Source organism: Peromyscus eremicus, chromosome 3 (assembly GCF_949786415.1).
Source record: "Peromyscus eremicus chromosome 3, PerEre_H2_v1, whole genome shotgun sequence".
NCBI classification, from domain to species: Eukaryota; Metazoa; Chordata; class Mammalia; order Rodentia; family Cricetidae; genus Peromyscus; species Peromyscus eremicus.
Genome location: NC_081418.1, coordinates 608,316 through 623,973, shown reverse-complemented (window position 1 = coordinate 623,973; position 15,658 = coordinate 608,316). Strand labels below are relative to the sequence as shown.

The following is a 15,658-nucleotide window of genomic DNA, read 5'->3' as shown; positions in this document are numbered from 1 at the left end:
GGGCGTACTTAAATTCAAATAATAATCCTTATTTTTGCTACAATTTTAGGGTTCAGCACCAGAAATTGATCCTTCATCTGATGGTTCAAATTTTGTATGGGAGACGAAAATCAAAGCATGGATGGATCGATATGAAGAGGCGAATAACAACCAGTACAGTGAAGGTGTTCAGCGGGAGGCACAAAAACTAGCCCAGAGACTAGGCAGCGGGAGTGATAACAGAGACACGGAGAAGTCAGAACTGAGCACCAACAACTCACTCTTCAAACCTCCTGTAGAGGTATGTATATGGCACTTGCCAAAAACTGTAGAGCTGCCTGTATATTAGGCATATCTTTAATATCTACATTTCCTGATTCTAGAGCCATATACAGAAGAATAAAAAAATTCTGAAATCTGCCAAAGATTTGCCTCCTGACGCACTTATCATTGAATACAGAGGGAAGTTTATGCTGAGAGAACAGTTTGAAGCAAATGGATATTTCTTTAAAAGGTATATTTACTTTTTCCGATGTTGGTTTTCTATAGTTAAAAGTTTTGGGGTTTTTTTGTTTGTTTTGCTTTGGTTTGGTTTTGGTTTTCGAGACAGGGTTTCTCAGGCATAACAGCTCTAGCTGTCCTGGAACTCGGTCTGTAGACCAGGCTGGCCTTGAACTCAGAGAGATCCACCTGCCTCTGCCTCCCAAGTGCTGGGACTAAAGGTGTGCACCACTACTGCCTGGCAGGTTTTGTGTTTTTTGAGATGTTTTTATTTTTTAACCCAGGTTGTCCTGGAACTGTTTTTATTCTTCCTGCTTTGGCCTCTTTAAGGCTGCATTTACAGAGATAAGCCACTACCCCGAACAAAATGACTGTGTGTGTGCGTGGGCATCTGTGGGCATGTTCATTCCATGGTACCCATATGAAGGTCAGAGAACAACCTCAGATGTCAGTCCTCATCTTCTACCTTGTTTGAGACAGAATCTCTTGTTTGCTGACCTATGTTCCAAGCTAGCTGGCCTGCAAACCTTTAGGGACTGTTTCCACCTCCCAACTTGATGGAGAAGCACTGGGGTTATACCATGTACTGCCACACCTGGATTTATAGATTCTGAGGGCTCTAACTCAATCCTTACAATTGCATGGCAAGTGTTCTACCTGCTGCACTATCTCCCTATCCATCACTTTAGTTTTTTACTACTATAACTAGATGCTTTATGTGATTTTTTTTCATGTGATCATTTCAATGAAGTATAGTGTGGTTGGCATGCCAGTGATAACTTTTGTAGTGTGCTAACATTTAAAGACTTATTTCCCAGCCTCTTGCCCATTTCTGTGTTGCTGAATTCTAAAGTAAGCCACTTTAAACAAGTAAAAGCAAGATAGCTTTGCTATCTAGGGTGTCAGTCAGGAATTCTCATTACTTAAGATTGTCAAGAGCCTTTCTACCTACTACCTAAGTTGTAACATACTTGCTAGAACCTGCAAAGAATGTGGTGATTAAAAGTGAAACTCCCCCTTCCTTATTAGACAGTGTTAGTAATGTTCCTATGCTGCTGCCACCACCTTAACTCCCACTTCATTGGAAGCTTCTTTTGTTGTTTGGGATTCTTGTGGAAAATTGATTTATTCTTCTGATAGCTGTTAGAAGTATAGAAATATGTTGCTATCTTTAAATCTGTGCTGTGCTGTTTAATACATTAACATTGTTAAAACATTCGTATTTACTTAAGCCATGAAAGATACATGTAGCGTATTTTATTTGAAATCTAGTATAAATCAGTTTTAACCATACCAGGAAATGGGACTTTAAAAGCATGGAGTTATCCTGTAAAGGCAATGTATTTTCATTTTATCTCTAAAGAATTTCTACCTAAAGGAGGTAGGAGAGGTGGCTCAGCAGTTAAGAGCACTGGCTACTCTTGTAGAGGACATGATTTGGATTCCCAGCACTCACATGGTGGCTCACAACCATCTATACCCTCTTCTGAATTTTGTGGGCACTAGGAACACAGATGGTACACAGACATATATTGACAAATTACCCATACACATAAAATAAAAATAATGATTAAAAATCTTATTGAAAAACCAATTTCAACCTTAATTGCTTTTGACTTAAGGCAGACACAAGTCTTATTAAAGTAGTTAAAAGTGGCTTCTGGAATCAAATTGCCGATATTCAAATACTTGCTTTATTGTCAACTGTGTCTCTTAGAAATTTCTTGATCTGTTGTTTATGTAATGAATCACAGGAAATTGTAAAGTTTTTGTTGTTTACTTGTTTTGTGGCACTGAGTACTGAATTGAGGACCTTTTGCCTGCTAGGCAAGCACTTTACCACTAAACTATGTCCTCTAGCCCTGTTATACTAAAAGCTTGTAATGCTTCTTTGTTTGTAGGCCATACCCTTTTGTTTTATTCTACTCTAAGTTTCATGGGCTAGAAATGTGTGTTGATGCGAGGACTTTTGGGAATGAGGCTCGATTCATCAGGCGTTCTTGTACACCCAATGCAGAGGTAAGCTTATTGAAATCTTAGGAGAAATAGGAACACAAATTAAAAAAGTCTGCACCTATTTTATTTTGTTCAATTTTTTTTGTGGATATTTAGGCGATAATCTCTAATCATTTTTTAAAATAACTATCTGTAAGCTGTACATGGTTGTGCATTTACTCCTTTAATCTCTTGGGAGGCAGAGACAGTTCAAAGCTGGCCTGTTCTTCATATCAAGTTCCAGGCCAGCCACTGCTACATAGTGAGACCTCGTCTCACTTTTTTTTTTTTTTTAAACTTTCCATGGCTATAAAACTGTAATGTTCCTTGTAAGAGAAAATATGAAATTTCTGTTTATATTGGGAGCTCTATTTGTGTGTCAGATGTTATTTTATGAACTTGCATCATATAGCTAAAAGCTAGATTTAATGCTGTTATATTAATAGTGTGTTTGTACGTGCATGCACATACATAGAAATCAGAGGACAACTTTGAGTCAGTTTGCTCCTTCTCCCATATGGGTTCTAAGGATTGAACTCTAAAAAGGTTTAGCAGCAAGGTCCTTTACTACCTGGTTTATCTCACCAGCCCAAAAGTGTATTTTATATTTGCTATAAATTTTTAAAACAAAATTTTAGAGTATACTGTTTTTTTCATATACCGCAAATCAAACATATTTAATTTTGCAGCTAAAATTTGTAGTATTTGGACATAGACTTGGGACAGTTATGGCTTTTCTGTGGCTTACTAGTTTTATAACCTTGTCAGTGCCTTTTCACTCTTCTGTATGTATATGTATGGTGTTGGAGACTAACTCTAGGACCTCACATGTTAGGCAACTGTTTTTCCACTGAACTACATGTTCAGCCTTTTGTACCTTGCTTTTATGTGTAAAATGGTAGTTCTGAACTAAAAGTATCATGGGAAGTGAAACGGTGTCAAAGAAAAGTATTCTTAGGTTTACCATTAGTGTATACTCATACTCAGGATGATATATTACTTGAAAGAACCCACAATTTCAAACATGCTGAAAGGTAACAACAGAGTATACTCATCAGATGATGAGAATGCAGTTTTTGTGCTATTTGGAGTGTTAGATGGTGGGCTAAAGGGGTGAGTATTGCCAGTGCACCTTTGCAAACCTTTTAGGTGATGGCTATTGATTTGTAAGTCTTATGATGAATGGCAACTTTCCATGTCATGCTTATAAAATGCTTTTAAGAATTTTTTTCAGCTGGTCATGGTATTGTACACCTTTAACATTCAGAAAGCAGAGGCAGGTGGTTCTCTGTGAGTTCCAGGCAAGCCAGGGATGCATAATGAGACACTGTCTCAAAAACAAACAATAACAACATAACCTAATAATATGAATAATTTTCCTAATTGCAAGGTAAAGATGCTCTAAATAGTGTGTAGAAGTGTAAAATTATTCTTCTTAACAGGTGAGGCATGAAATTGAAGATGGAACCATACATCTCTACATTTATTCTATACAAAGTATTCCAAAAGGGACTGAAATTACTATTGCCTTTGATTTTGACTATGGGAATTGGTAAGTTCAAGTCTGTAAATGCCATGTTTCAGATAGATTAATGTCTTCATCATAGTTTAGACATTGTTATTACTTAGTAGGAGATGGTTAAAAGTACCTGAAATTAAGTGTGCTGCTATCAGCAATCGCATCTTCATTACTTATTTCCTAAACTTCACTGTAACGTGAGTGTTCAGACCTTATAATTATTAGCTCTAATTCAGTTACAGTACTGACTTTACTATGGGAGAATTTTTTCCCTTACTTTCTTATACTTCAACTTGTTAAACAACTTACTTAGTCACTTGTTATGAACACATAATTTTTTTCTTAAAAACAAAAGATACTGTACCAGTTTTTCTTGCATTGTAATAGAAATGGTTTGTGGAGATCCTGCAGTAAAACTTTAAGAACTATTGTTTTGAAATGTCAGGGGGAAAAACATTAATTTTGGGTAAAAAAACAAAAACAAAAACAAAAACTTATTTGTATTTTTAAAATTATAATATGAAATACAAATGACACAAATATCCATGTACTTATTTTCCAAATCAAGAAATAAAGCAGGAGATATAGCTCTGTAGTTAGAGTGCTTTTCTCTCTTTTTTGAGGGTAAAGAGGATGATTTAGGCCAGCCTCAGACTTCCTGTGATGTCCTTGAATTTTGCTCTTCCAGCCTCTATTTCCTGAGTGATAGAATTACAGATGTGCACCACATGCAGACTCTTTCACTCTTCTTGAATCTTTATGTATTTTGTAGTATTTTGGGTTATAGACATTTTAATTCATTTCTTCCTGTATTTTATTATTTCCTTATTTTTATTTATGTGTGTATGTCAGTGTATATGACATGTGTGTGGGTGCCAGAGTCTATAAGAGGGCATTACAGCAGGATATGGGTTGGGAGCCGTCCAGCTATGGGTGCTGGGAACCAAACTAAAGTTCTCTGAAAGTGTCCTTAATCTCTGAGCCATCTATCCTGCCCCAACCTCCTACATATTATAAGCATTGTATGACAGACATCATTTCTAAAATTAAGTTTTAAAGTGTGCATTATGGTTTCCTGTTGTTTGTTTTTGCACTTTTGGGGGGCCCGCCACCCAGCTCCCAAATGAATCACACATGAAGGTTTACACTTAAATGCCCAGCCTTAGCTTGGCTTGTTTCTTAAATTATCCCATCTATCTGTTGCCTTTGCTTTTCCTTTTCTATTCCTGTATACCTTTCTTGTTTACTACTCTGTGGCTTGCTGTGTAGCTGGGTGGCTGGCCCCTCAAGTCGTCCTCCTCTATGGCTCCTTCCTCTCCTCCCAGATTTCTCCTTCTATTAGTTCTCTCTGCCTGCCCGCCCCACCTATCATTTCTCCTACCTTGCTATTGGCTATTCAGCTCTTTATTAGACCATCAGGTGTTTTAAACAGGCAAAGTAACACAGCTTCACAAAGTTCAACAAATGCAACATAAACAAAAGTAACACACCTTAAAATAATATTCCCCAAGTTTCCTTTAGTGTGCAGTCCCTTTACCTTCAATATGTATTTCTACCTTTGAGTCATATTTATCATAACAATTTAGGCTTTTCCATTTTTTTAAATTTGTTTTTATTTGTATGTTTATGTGAATGTATGCCACATGTGTATTGGTTCCTGCAGTGACCAGAAAGACTTTACATCTCCTGGAGGTGTATTTCTGTTGTGATGGGCTCTTCTATGGGTACAGGGGTGTAAGGTCAGGCTCTCTCAACTGCAGGAAGTGGTCTTAACTGTTGAGCTATCTCTCCAGCCCCAGGAAATAGGCTATTTTGAAAGCCTATTAGTAAACAGCATATATGTTTAACATGTGGTGCCCATTTTTTAAAAGACAGGGACTTCCCTGCTCCCATAGTTTCTCCATGTTTTTACAAACTTTTAACCATGGGCGGGGGGGGGGGGGGTGTAACATGCGTCTTGTGCACTTTAGGAGATTGTTAGCCCATAGGCGTTGAGCATAAATCTGTAAAGATCTGTGTGCTTTTATATCTTGTTTGGTTACTCATTATGTAATCATACAACAGTTTCAGCATCACTTTGTGATTCCTTAGCTCAAGACTGAGGATACTACTCACTTAATGGAATATTTTGAACTTTTGATGAGTTAACACATACGAAGTATTTAAAGCAGTTTCTAGCACAGAGTAATGGTTGTGTAAACACAAGTTGTTGCTATCAGACAGACTTTTGCAGTTAAGTGTAATCCTAAAAGGAAGCTTTTACAGTACCATGAGCCTAAGCATTAAGGTCATCTATAAAATTGAGAGTATTAATAATTACTGAGAAGATGAGGGATGGTATAATTTTTCAGGCCCCATTTAAAAGAGAGAAGACTTAGAATTAAGTGTTCTTCAAGGTATCTTTTAAGGAAAACTGGTTATTAAAATCATTCCTTAAAGTATATTAAACTAGGGAAGATCTGGTATTTATCATAGCTGGCATTTTTTTTAACTGAAGAGTCAGCATACCACCCTCAGACCAAGTAAGGGTGTTTTTTTTCCTTAATGTTACCTTGCACAAGCTATAGTATATCCTTTTCCTTTAAAAGACTGTGTTCAAAACCAACATCTAAAAGCTGGGGCTACAGCTCAGTGATATAGCATTTGCCTAGCATATTTGAAGTATTCGTCTTTGGGTTCAATCTCCAGTAGCAAAAAACAACAAAAATTAGTATCTAGTACTCTGTTATTATGAAAAAAACATTTATTTTGACATATTTACCAGGAATTCAAATTACTAAAATGTTAAGATTTACTTATTATTAATACAAGCATGAATTTTATGGAGTTGCAGCATGAACTTCTCAGTCTTGTTTTATATATTAACATTTACCTGGTTCTCATTTCAGTAAATACAAGGTGGACTGTGCATGTCTCAAGGAAAATCCAGAGTGCCCTGTTCTAAAACGGAGCTCGGAATCCACAGAAAACATCAATAGTGGTTATGAGACCAGAAGGAAAAAAGGAAAAAAAGAGAAAGATATTTCAAAAGAAAAAGATATACAAAATCAGAATATTACTTTGGATTGTGAAGGAACAAATAACAAAATAAAGAGTCCAGAAACAAAACAGAGAAAGCTTTCTCCACTGAGACTGTCAGTATCAAATAATCAGGTACCGACTCTCCTGATTCTCAAGGAAATTATTTTAATTAGGAAAATGTTGTATTTAAACATCTTTTTTTTTTTTTTAGCTTAAAATCACTTAATAGTTTAAATATTTATTTTTTCCAGATCTGGGGATTGAACATAGGCTCTAACACAAGCTTAGCAAGTGCTCTACCACTGTGCCTGTCCCCAGCCCTTGTTCTATTTACTTACACATAGGATTTCCTACAATAGATGCCAAATTATTAAGAAACAACCAAGTTGACAGATCCTTATAAAGTGGAGCATTTTCCTATGACTGTGTAATTAAAGACATTCCAGATAGCGTAGGTTTTTGTTGTTCTTTTGAAACAGTGTCTCACTCTGAGGCTAGTAACTCACTACATAGATCAGGCTAGCCTTGAACTCTTTTTCTACCTCTGTCTCCAGAGTACAGGATTAAAGGTGTATGCCACCATGTCTCTTGTCTAACTGTCTTAAGTATTAAATTGAACAGTGGAGATTTCAAATCTGCAGGTTCGGTGAAAATGTTTTGGAACAAATAGAAACATAAACAAAACATTTGTTTTAGAACAAATAGAAACATAAAGCCACACTACCATATTTGATAGGGATTTCATAAACCTGCTTATATGAGTTTGAAAACTTTGTTTAGAAATTTAGATTTTGGTGGGCTTATTTCACATACTGAATTGTGGTTAAAAGACACGGTGTATAGTTCCTATTTTATAGATGGACTAGTAGTTTCCATAAATAAGTCATTTCCATTTTTCAGGAACCAGATTTTATTGATGATATGGAAGAAAAAACTCCTATTAGCAATGAAGTAGAAATGGAATCCGAGGAGCAGATTGCAGAAAGAAAAAGGAAGATGGTAAGTCGGGAAGCTAGTGGCTGTATGTGTTCCTTTGGGGTGGGTCAGCTGCTCTTCTACAAGTCAACTACCTTTATGTGGGTTTCTGTACTTCAAGTTAGAAAATTTTGGACTCATGATATTACATTGAGCATTTTTATTTGGCTTTGCCATTACCATTTAAATACACTTTTTTTTTTTTTTTTTTTTTGTATTTTTTCGGACTTTTCATTGGGCATTTAAGAATGTAGGCTGGGCAGTGGTGGCGCACGCCTTTAATCCCAGCACTTGGGAGGCAGAGGCAGGCGGATCTCTGTGAGTTCAAGGCCAGCCTGGTCTACAGATCAAGTTCCAGGAAAGGCACAAAACTACACAGAGAAACCCTGTCTCAAAAAACCAAAAAAAAAAAAAAAAAAAAAAGAATGTATACCACCTTTAAGAAATAACTTTGAACATTTTAAAGCCAAGAATTTTTAATAAATTTAATACCACAATTATTGTTCAGTATGTCTTTTCATTAGCTAAATGTAGTTTCTTTTCATGACTTAAGACAGAAACAGATCCTTAAGCTTTGTATTACTACTAAGTCAGTTAGCGAAACTTCAAGATCCACCATGGTTTAGTAGCCATTGTGTCTGTATTCTCACACTGTTATCATCATAAGCTCTATCTTCCTCATGATTTATCTACAAATGTTTTGTCAGTATAAATATTACAAATAAGAAATTGTAATTAATTGTAGCAGCAGAATATGGTGACTCACACCTGCAGTCTCAGAATTTGCAGGGATGAAGCAATAGGATTGCCATGAAATGAGTAGATAAATCAATTACAGAGCTGGGGTATAGCTTGGTAAAAGAGCACTTGCACAGCATGTAAGGGCCTGGGTTGATCTGGTGCCCTCCTGCCCTAGCCCCCCAGAAAAAGTTAATAGTGGCAATTAGCTTTCAAAACACTTTCTGGCATAAGAACTGACACGTGACTTTACAAACCATGATGGACTTAGTGTAGGTTTCTCACATTCTTTTATGTTAGGGTTTTCATACTTTTTATTCCATGGGATCTCATGTGTTATAACTAGAGTGGGGATGTAAGATATTGGATCTTTATAGACCTACTTAATCTTTTTAAAATCATGGTGGGGATCATCCTCAACTGATTGCTAAAATACCTGCATTGTGAAAGCAATACAGAGTGTTTCATAGCTTCAGGACTGCAGAACCACTTGCCTAAAGAGGTGAAAGCTTGGAAGACGTTGATTCCTACATCTAAAGGGATTATATCGAACTCTTTAAGATTCAGTTATTCCTTAAATTACTTGCACCCAAATTTTCTATGGCCTGTGTATGTGCACACACCGACACTCATGTTGCTTGCATCTATGTATGTGCACTGCATGCATGCCTGGTGCCCTTGAAGGTCAACCATGTGGATGCTGGGAACTGAACCCAGGTCTTCTGGAAGAGCAACAAGTTCTCTTAACCTCTGAGCCATCTCTCCAGCCCCCTTTCTTTACTACTAATTTTCAGTCTGTTGCCCAATTGGTGCAGCTTTGAATTTGTATTATTACTTCTGTAGAAGCTTTGGATCAGTTTATAGTAAAGTATGGGTTTTTACAACTGGCTTTAAGAACTGTAATAGGCAGCTGGGAATAGTAGTAGATGCCTGTAGTCTCAGGATTTGGGATGTGGATGGATGCTTACATTGGTCTGAGTTTATCAGGTGTTACTGGACCAGACTTCGTTAATATATATAATGGAGTTTTTATCTGAATCTGTCAAATCTTAATGGACTAGACATCATTAATGTAATTCTTGACAGTATATATTGTATATACTTATTGGATAGTTTTTCTTGTATTAGTTATAAGCTTTTTTTAAATTTTAGACAAAAAGAAGGGAAATGTGGTAGTATTGTGTTCCCCAAAATATTGTGCACCCTAATAAACTTATCTGGTGTCAGAGAACAGACAGCCACTAAATACAAAGGCTAGAAAATGGTGGCACTCACACCTTTAATCCTAGCATTCCAGAGACAGAAATCCCTCTGGATCTCTGTGAGTTCAAGGCCACATTGGAAACAGCCAGGCATGGTGACTCACGCCTTTAATCCCAGAAAGCGAGCCTTTAATCCCAGGGAGTTGTGGTAGAAAGCAGAAAAGTATATAAGGCGTGAGGACCAGAAACTAGAAGCATTTAGCTGGTTAAGCATTTGGCTGGTTAAGCTTTCAGGCTTCTAGCAGCAGTTCAGCCGAGAGCCATTGGGATGAGGACACAGAAGCTTCCAGTCTGAGGAAACAAGACCATCTGAGAAGTTGGACAGGTGAGGTTAGCTGTGGCTTGTTCTGGTACTCTGACCTTCCAGTGTTCACCCCAATAACTGGCCTCGGGTTTGATCTTATTAATAAGAACTGTTAAGATTCATGCTACATCTTAGTTCAAGATCACCCTCTACTAAATAGTGAGTTTACATGAGATCCTGTCTCTCTCCCTCAAACTCGTAAAGCAACGACTTTGGGAAAAATAAAATGACACTGGAGATTATAATATGTTCATGTAATTTTATTCAGATTAATTTTTGTCATTATGTTGCTACTTTTAAAATACCAGTCAAGCCAGGCATGGTGGCACATGCCTTTAATCCTAAGGGAGGTAGAGGCAGATGGATCTCAAGGAGTTTGAGGCCAGCCTGGTTTACATAGTGTGGTCCAGGACAGCCAGGGCTATAGAGGAACCTGTGCGCCCCCCCACCAAAAAAAGGGTATGTGTGTATATGTGTATACACCTCTCAATGCTGATAAATGTGTTAGAACTTAGAACATGCCCAGTTTTAGATCCTAGGGATTGGATACCCTTTGCATGTTATAAATTCAGTGTAGAAAACACATGCATTTTCTAAGCTTGCTTGTGTTCTATTTTTAGCTAATGTGAAATTCTAATCTTTTTTAATATATTCATCCTAATTACTGCCCCTGAAGTGACTGAAACTGTAAGTTTTGTTAATGGGAGTGTAAAATGTGGGAAACCTGTAAAGTATGTCATTTTCAAAGGATGTGAAATGAAACTTAAAACCTTTGTCTCCTTGACCCTAGTTTCAAGATTATTGCAATCTTAATTTTAACTGGAATATCACTTTGATGTTTAGTTTATTGATGTAAATAGGTTCCTAAACAATTGATATGGTTTTTCTTCTCAAAGCCTTGACTTGGAAAAAAAATTAATTTGAATCAGCTTTTATTCTTGTAGACTCTGTCATTTACACTGGTTATATTAATACCAACAGTTGGATAGAAAAGAGCAAATGGAAAAGTGGCAACTTAAAAAGGAAGTAGAATACAGATGCAATACTTCTGAGAAATTTATGTCAAACTGCTTAAAATTTTCTCATATGCAAGACAGTCCTAAGAACATTATGGGTTTCATTAGGAACTACTAGCTAATATGTTCCATTTACCATATTTGAACAAAGAGGAATTGGTAATACTTTCCTCCAAGTCAAATTCCATGTAATCTATTGTAGTAAGATTTTAGCAAAACAATTATTTTGCTGATTGTTACCTATATAAATAATACCTTGCTCAGTTTTAACTACTATATTGGTATGTGAGGTTGTAGTATATGGTGTCTTTTACTATGTAGCTATTACTGTCTAGAATTTGGTTGAGATCTACCTGCCTCTGCCTCCTTCATGCTTTTTAATTATACTCAAAATAGCTTAAACTTGGAGTCCATGGAAGTTGACTCATGATGGTCCGTCCTCACATTAAGACAGAAATTTAAGAATCAATGAAGGGAAGACAGAAGTATCTAGACTCCTGTTATCCTTGTTGCATAAACTCCTTGACTGCTTACTTGGAATTTCTAGCAGGGGAGCACAGCTACTTGTACCCTTGATCAAAGACTGGTCTTCCTTTATCTGAGGTCATCTAGCCTTTTCAACTGAGTGCGCATACACATGGAGCTGGAGTAGCGTGGGAGGAAAGGGACATTAGGCTAGGCATCCAGATAAATCAAATCAACTCTGGTGATCAGTGGGGTGAGAGATGTCTAAGCCAGATAACTTTCACATAATAACATAAACTTATATAAGAACTTGTTTATTGTCATAACCCCAGCTGCTAAGGTGGAAAAAAGTAATTGGCTTTTAGAATTGGCAGCTTAGTAATAAGCCAACTAAATGGACCCAAGAGCCACTTAGAAAAGACAGGCTATGATTATGAGCTTAAATGAATCTTCTTCACAGCCCAGCCAGTGTCTGTAGGCTTTGCCTAGAATTAGGCATGATTCTCATAATTTTCTGAGGCTTCCTCTGTGTCAGAATGTATTTCATAGATGTCTGTGAAAAGGTATGTTGTTACTTAGAAATTCTGTTGGTTAGCCTTATCTGCACTTGAATACCTTGCAACATTTGGGGTGCATGATTGACTCATCAGGAATTCCTGGTTCTTATCTTGGGGAACAATTACCCTGGGGGAACACTATTATTATTTAGAATCTATGCTGTTACTAATGCATTTAGAGGTGATTGAACTTAGAAAAACAGTTTAGAAGGTACCAAGTTTTAATATTATTAAAGTATGAGAGCAAATTTGTTGCCAGGAATGTCATCTGATGATAGAAGTATGAGGGACATCATCCTAACTCACCACTTTCTTCTTATTGCATGACTAAACTGACGCTAATTCTTGAGATTAGTAATCATCTTTGTTAAAAATGATACGGTAAAGCAGAATAAGTTTATTTTTATAGTCTGTCCAAACAAAATGAGGTGGTGGTTATGGTTTACCTGCCTCTTGTAATAAATATTCAAAATCTTTAAATGCTTCAACTTATACCTCTTCACACGGCAGTGACCTATGCTTTATACAATACATAATTATTACTTGTTTAATAAAAATCTCAGTGCTGGATGCATGGGTAGGGTTTACACTGGTTTCATTTCCTTCTTTTTATAGGCAGTTTTGTGTTTCTCAGTTCTAGAATTGGGGATATTTTACTTTTGGAATATTTTTCAGACCCTGCGTACTGAGACTGAGGAGAGGGAGACTGGAAGGCTGCAGAGATGTTGTTTCCCCGGCACCTCTTGCTCTTGCACTCTTGCTACTACAGGCCGAGAGTTCTGCTCTTGAGGTCCGGGGATAGTTTTTGTTTCAGAAAAAGCATTTGTTTGCAGGGCAGAAAAGCAAATCAGGAGGAACCTACATTTCTTCTAATGCCAAGTTTACTTTACTTATGGTGCTCAGACTAGAGGCTTATTTTCAGTTGTTTCAAATGAGTTTCAGTTTACCCAGTGCAGTTTATTTTCTAAGCAAGATGGCTCAGTGGGTAAAGGCATATGCTGCCAAACCTGATGACTCTTAGTGGAATCTCCAGGACCCCACACTGTGGAAGGAGAGAACTGACACCTTCAAGTTGTCCTTAAGCATTTTGGAATGCATACCACTCCTTCCCACACATACATACACACACATGCACACACACAGATAAACTAAAAATTTTAAACTACACCTCAAGTGGGAAGAAGTATGAAGCAGATATTTTTTTCTTTTGCTTATAGGTAATTATACTAAGAAATAATATACTAAGATCACAAGAATAGTGTATAGGTAGGTCATGTGGCATATCCCACATACTCTAGCTAAAACCTAACACTCCAGTGTAACAGTTTATCAAATCCAGTTCTGAATTTAAACCTGTCAGTTTCCCAGCTCACAGATAATGAAGTAGCCTTGGGCTTGGATAGAGCCATGGATGGCTTGTATCACAGTTCTAAACTACAGCCATTTAGAAGCTATACGTAGTAGTATTGCTATCCCTTGTCTCCTCACCAGCTCCAGTTCCCTATAAACTGAGTTAATATACTTTTCAGAGATCTGTAAAATGGTTGCAAATTCTTATTCATTAAATATTCATCTTTAGCCGGGCGGTGGTGGCGCACGCCTTTAATCCCAGCACTTGGGAGGCAGAGCCAGGCGGATCTCTGTGAGTTCGAGGCCAGCCTGGGCTACCAAGTGAGTTCCAGAAAAGGCGCAAAGCTACACAGAGAAACCCTGTCTCGAAAAACCAAAAAAAAAAAACAAAACAAAAAAATATTCATCTTTACACAAGACCATATACCTATTAATGCATTAGATACAGTGGTGAATATAAAAGCTGACAGGGCGTGGTGGCACACACCTTTAATTCCAGCACTTAGGAGGCAGAGGCAGGCAGATCTCAGTGAGATGAAGGCCAGTATGGTCTACATAGCAAGTTCCAGAACAGTCAGAGCTACACAGAGAGACCCTGCCCTTTAAAAATGAAAAATAAATGAATGAATGAAAAATAAGTAAAAGTCTGCAAATTGTTTTTAGTCATTCAGGCAATCATTCCCAAACACTTGCATAATTTTAAGATAAATCTCAGTTAAAGTTATTAGGAATTTATTTAGTGCTTTCAACTTCATTGCTATATAATAAATGCTTGTAGAAATGTGGTAAGACTTGTGGTTTCTGTAATAATATCAGTGGTTAATTGGAAAGACGAGTAAGTTCGCTGTCAGGAAACTTGTAATTTATGCAAAGGCACTACGTTTGAGTGGCCTACATACATGGGGACTTTTGTGACATTTTTTTAGGACTTAACCACCTCTAAAGTGTTTTGTTTAATCAACATGTGGTCACACTGTTTTCAACGAAGTTCAACCTTTACTTCACTTCGCTCTTTACATCATACAGGTTTATCTCAGATCCTCAATCTCACAATCCAAAACAAGGAAATATTAGAGTATGTCTTTGACATATACTCATTACTCTGTCTTAGAAGTTCTAAGGTAATTAGAACTTCTCTTCCTTGGGTATCTACCTAGTGGTTGAGTTACTCACACATAAAAGAATCTTGGGCATCAGAAGAAATGGCTCAGTGGTTAAGAGTGCTTACTGCTTGCTCCTGTAGAGGACCTACATCCATGGCTCACAACTGACTATAACTGCAATTTGAGGAGATCTGTCGCCCCCTTTCTGGCCTCCAAGGGTACCTGCATGCACATAGTCATTTTTTTTTAAAACAAGCTTGTTTCTTCTGAAAAATACTGTTTTTTAAAAGAAGTAATCATGGTAGTTAAAATCTCCCCTCCAACCAGGCTTAACAGGTGCGGTAATTTTAAGAATTACTATTATGATTGGGCAGTGGTGATGTGTGCCTCTAATCCCAGCACTCTGGGAGGCAGAGACAGGCAGATCTCTATGAGTTCAAGGCCAGCCTGGTCTACAGAGCAAGTTCCCGGACAGGCTCCAAAGCTACACAGAGAAACCTTGTCTTGAACAATGTAAAAAACAACAACAACAAGAACAAAAAAGACTATTAAAGTCTAGATTTCTTAATGAAACTTTTTATAAAAATGAATTTTTATAAAAATTTTTATAGGGGTTTAAAGGAATGAAAGTAAGGTAGAGGCAGAAAATTGTCTAAGAATTTGGCTTTAAAATTTTCAGTTCCAGTGAACAAATGAAATCGTGTTTTGAATTACCCATTCCAGTTACGTGAAAAGAGACAGATGTGTGTCCATGAACAAGTAATCTTACCTCTGTGGACTCATTTTCTCTGTGTGAATTCAAAAGGGTGAAAACTTAGAAACTCCTTTCAAAGCAATCCCAGTTGAGCTCTGTTAGCACCTTTTATTCCCGTA

At 37.1% G+C, this 15,658-nt stretch overlaps 1 protein-coding gene across 1 annotated transcript in view; it reads left to right on the top strand.

Annotated features, from left to right (window-relative positions):
- Kmt2e (lysine methyltransferase 2E (inactive)) overlaps window positions 1–15,658 on the top strand; it is a 76,589-nt gene that overhangs the window by 48,014 nt on the left and 12,917 nt on the right. Inside the window, exons 10-15 of the mRNA XM_059257208.1 lie at window positions 50–280; window positions 363–493; window positions 2,382–2,499; window positions 3,918–4,027; window positions 6,883–7,147; window positions 7,916–8,014. Of these exons, the coding sequence (XP_059113191.1) occupies window positions 50–280; window positions 363–493; window positions 2,382–2,499; window positions 3,918–4,027; window positions 6,883–7,147; window positions 7,916–8,014 (954 nt within the window). The remainder of the gene's footprint in view (window positions 1–49; window positions 281–362; window positions 494–2,381; window positions 2,500–3,917; window positions 4,028–6,882; window positions 7,148–7,915; window positions 8,015–15,658) is intronic.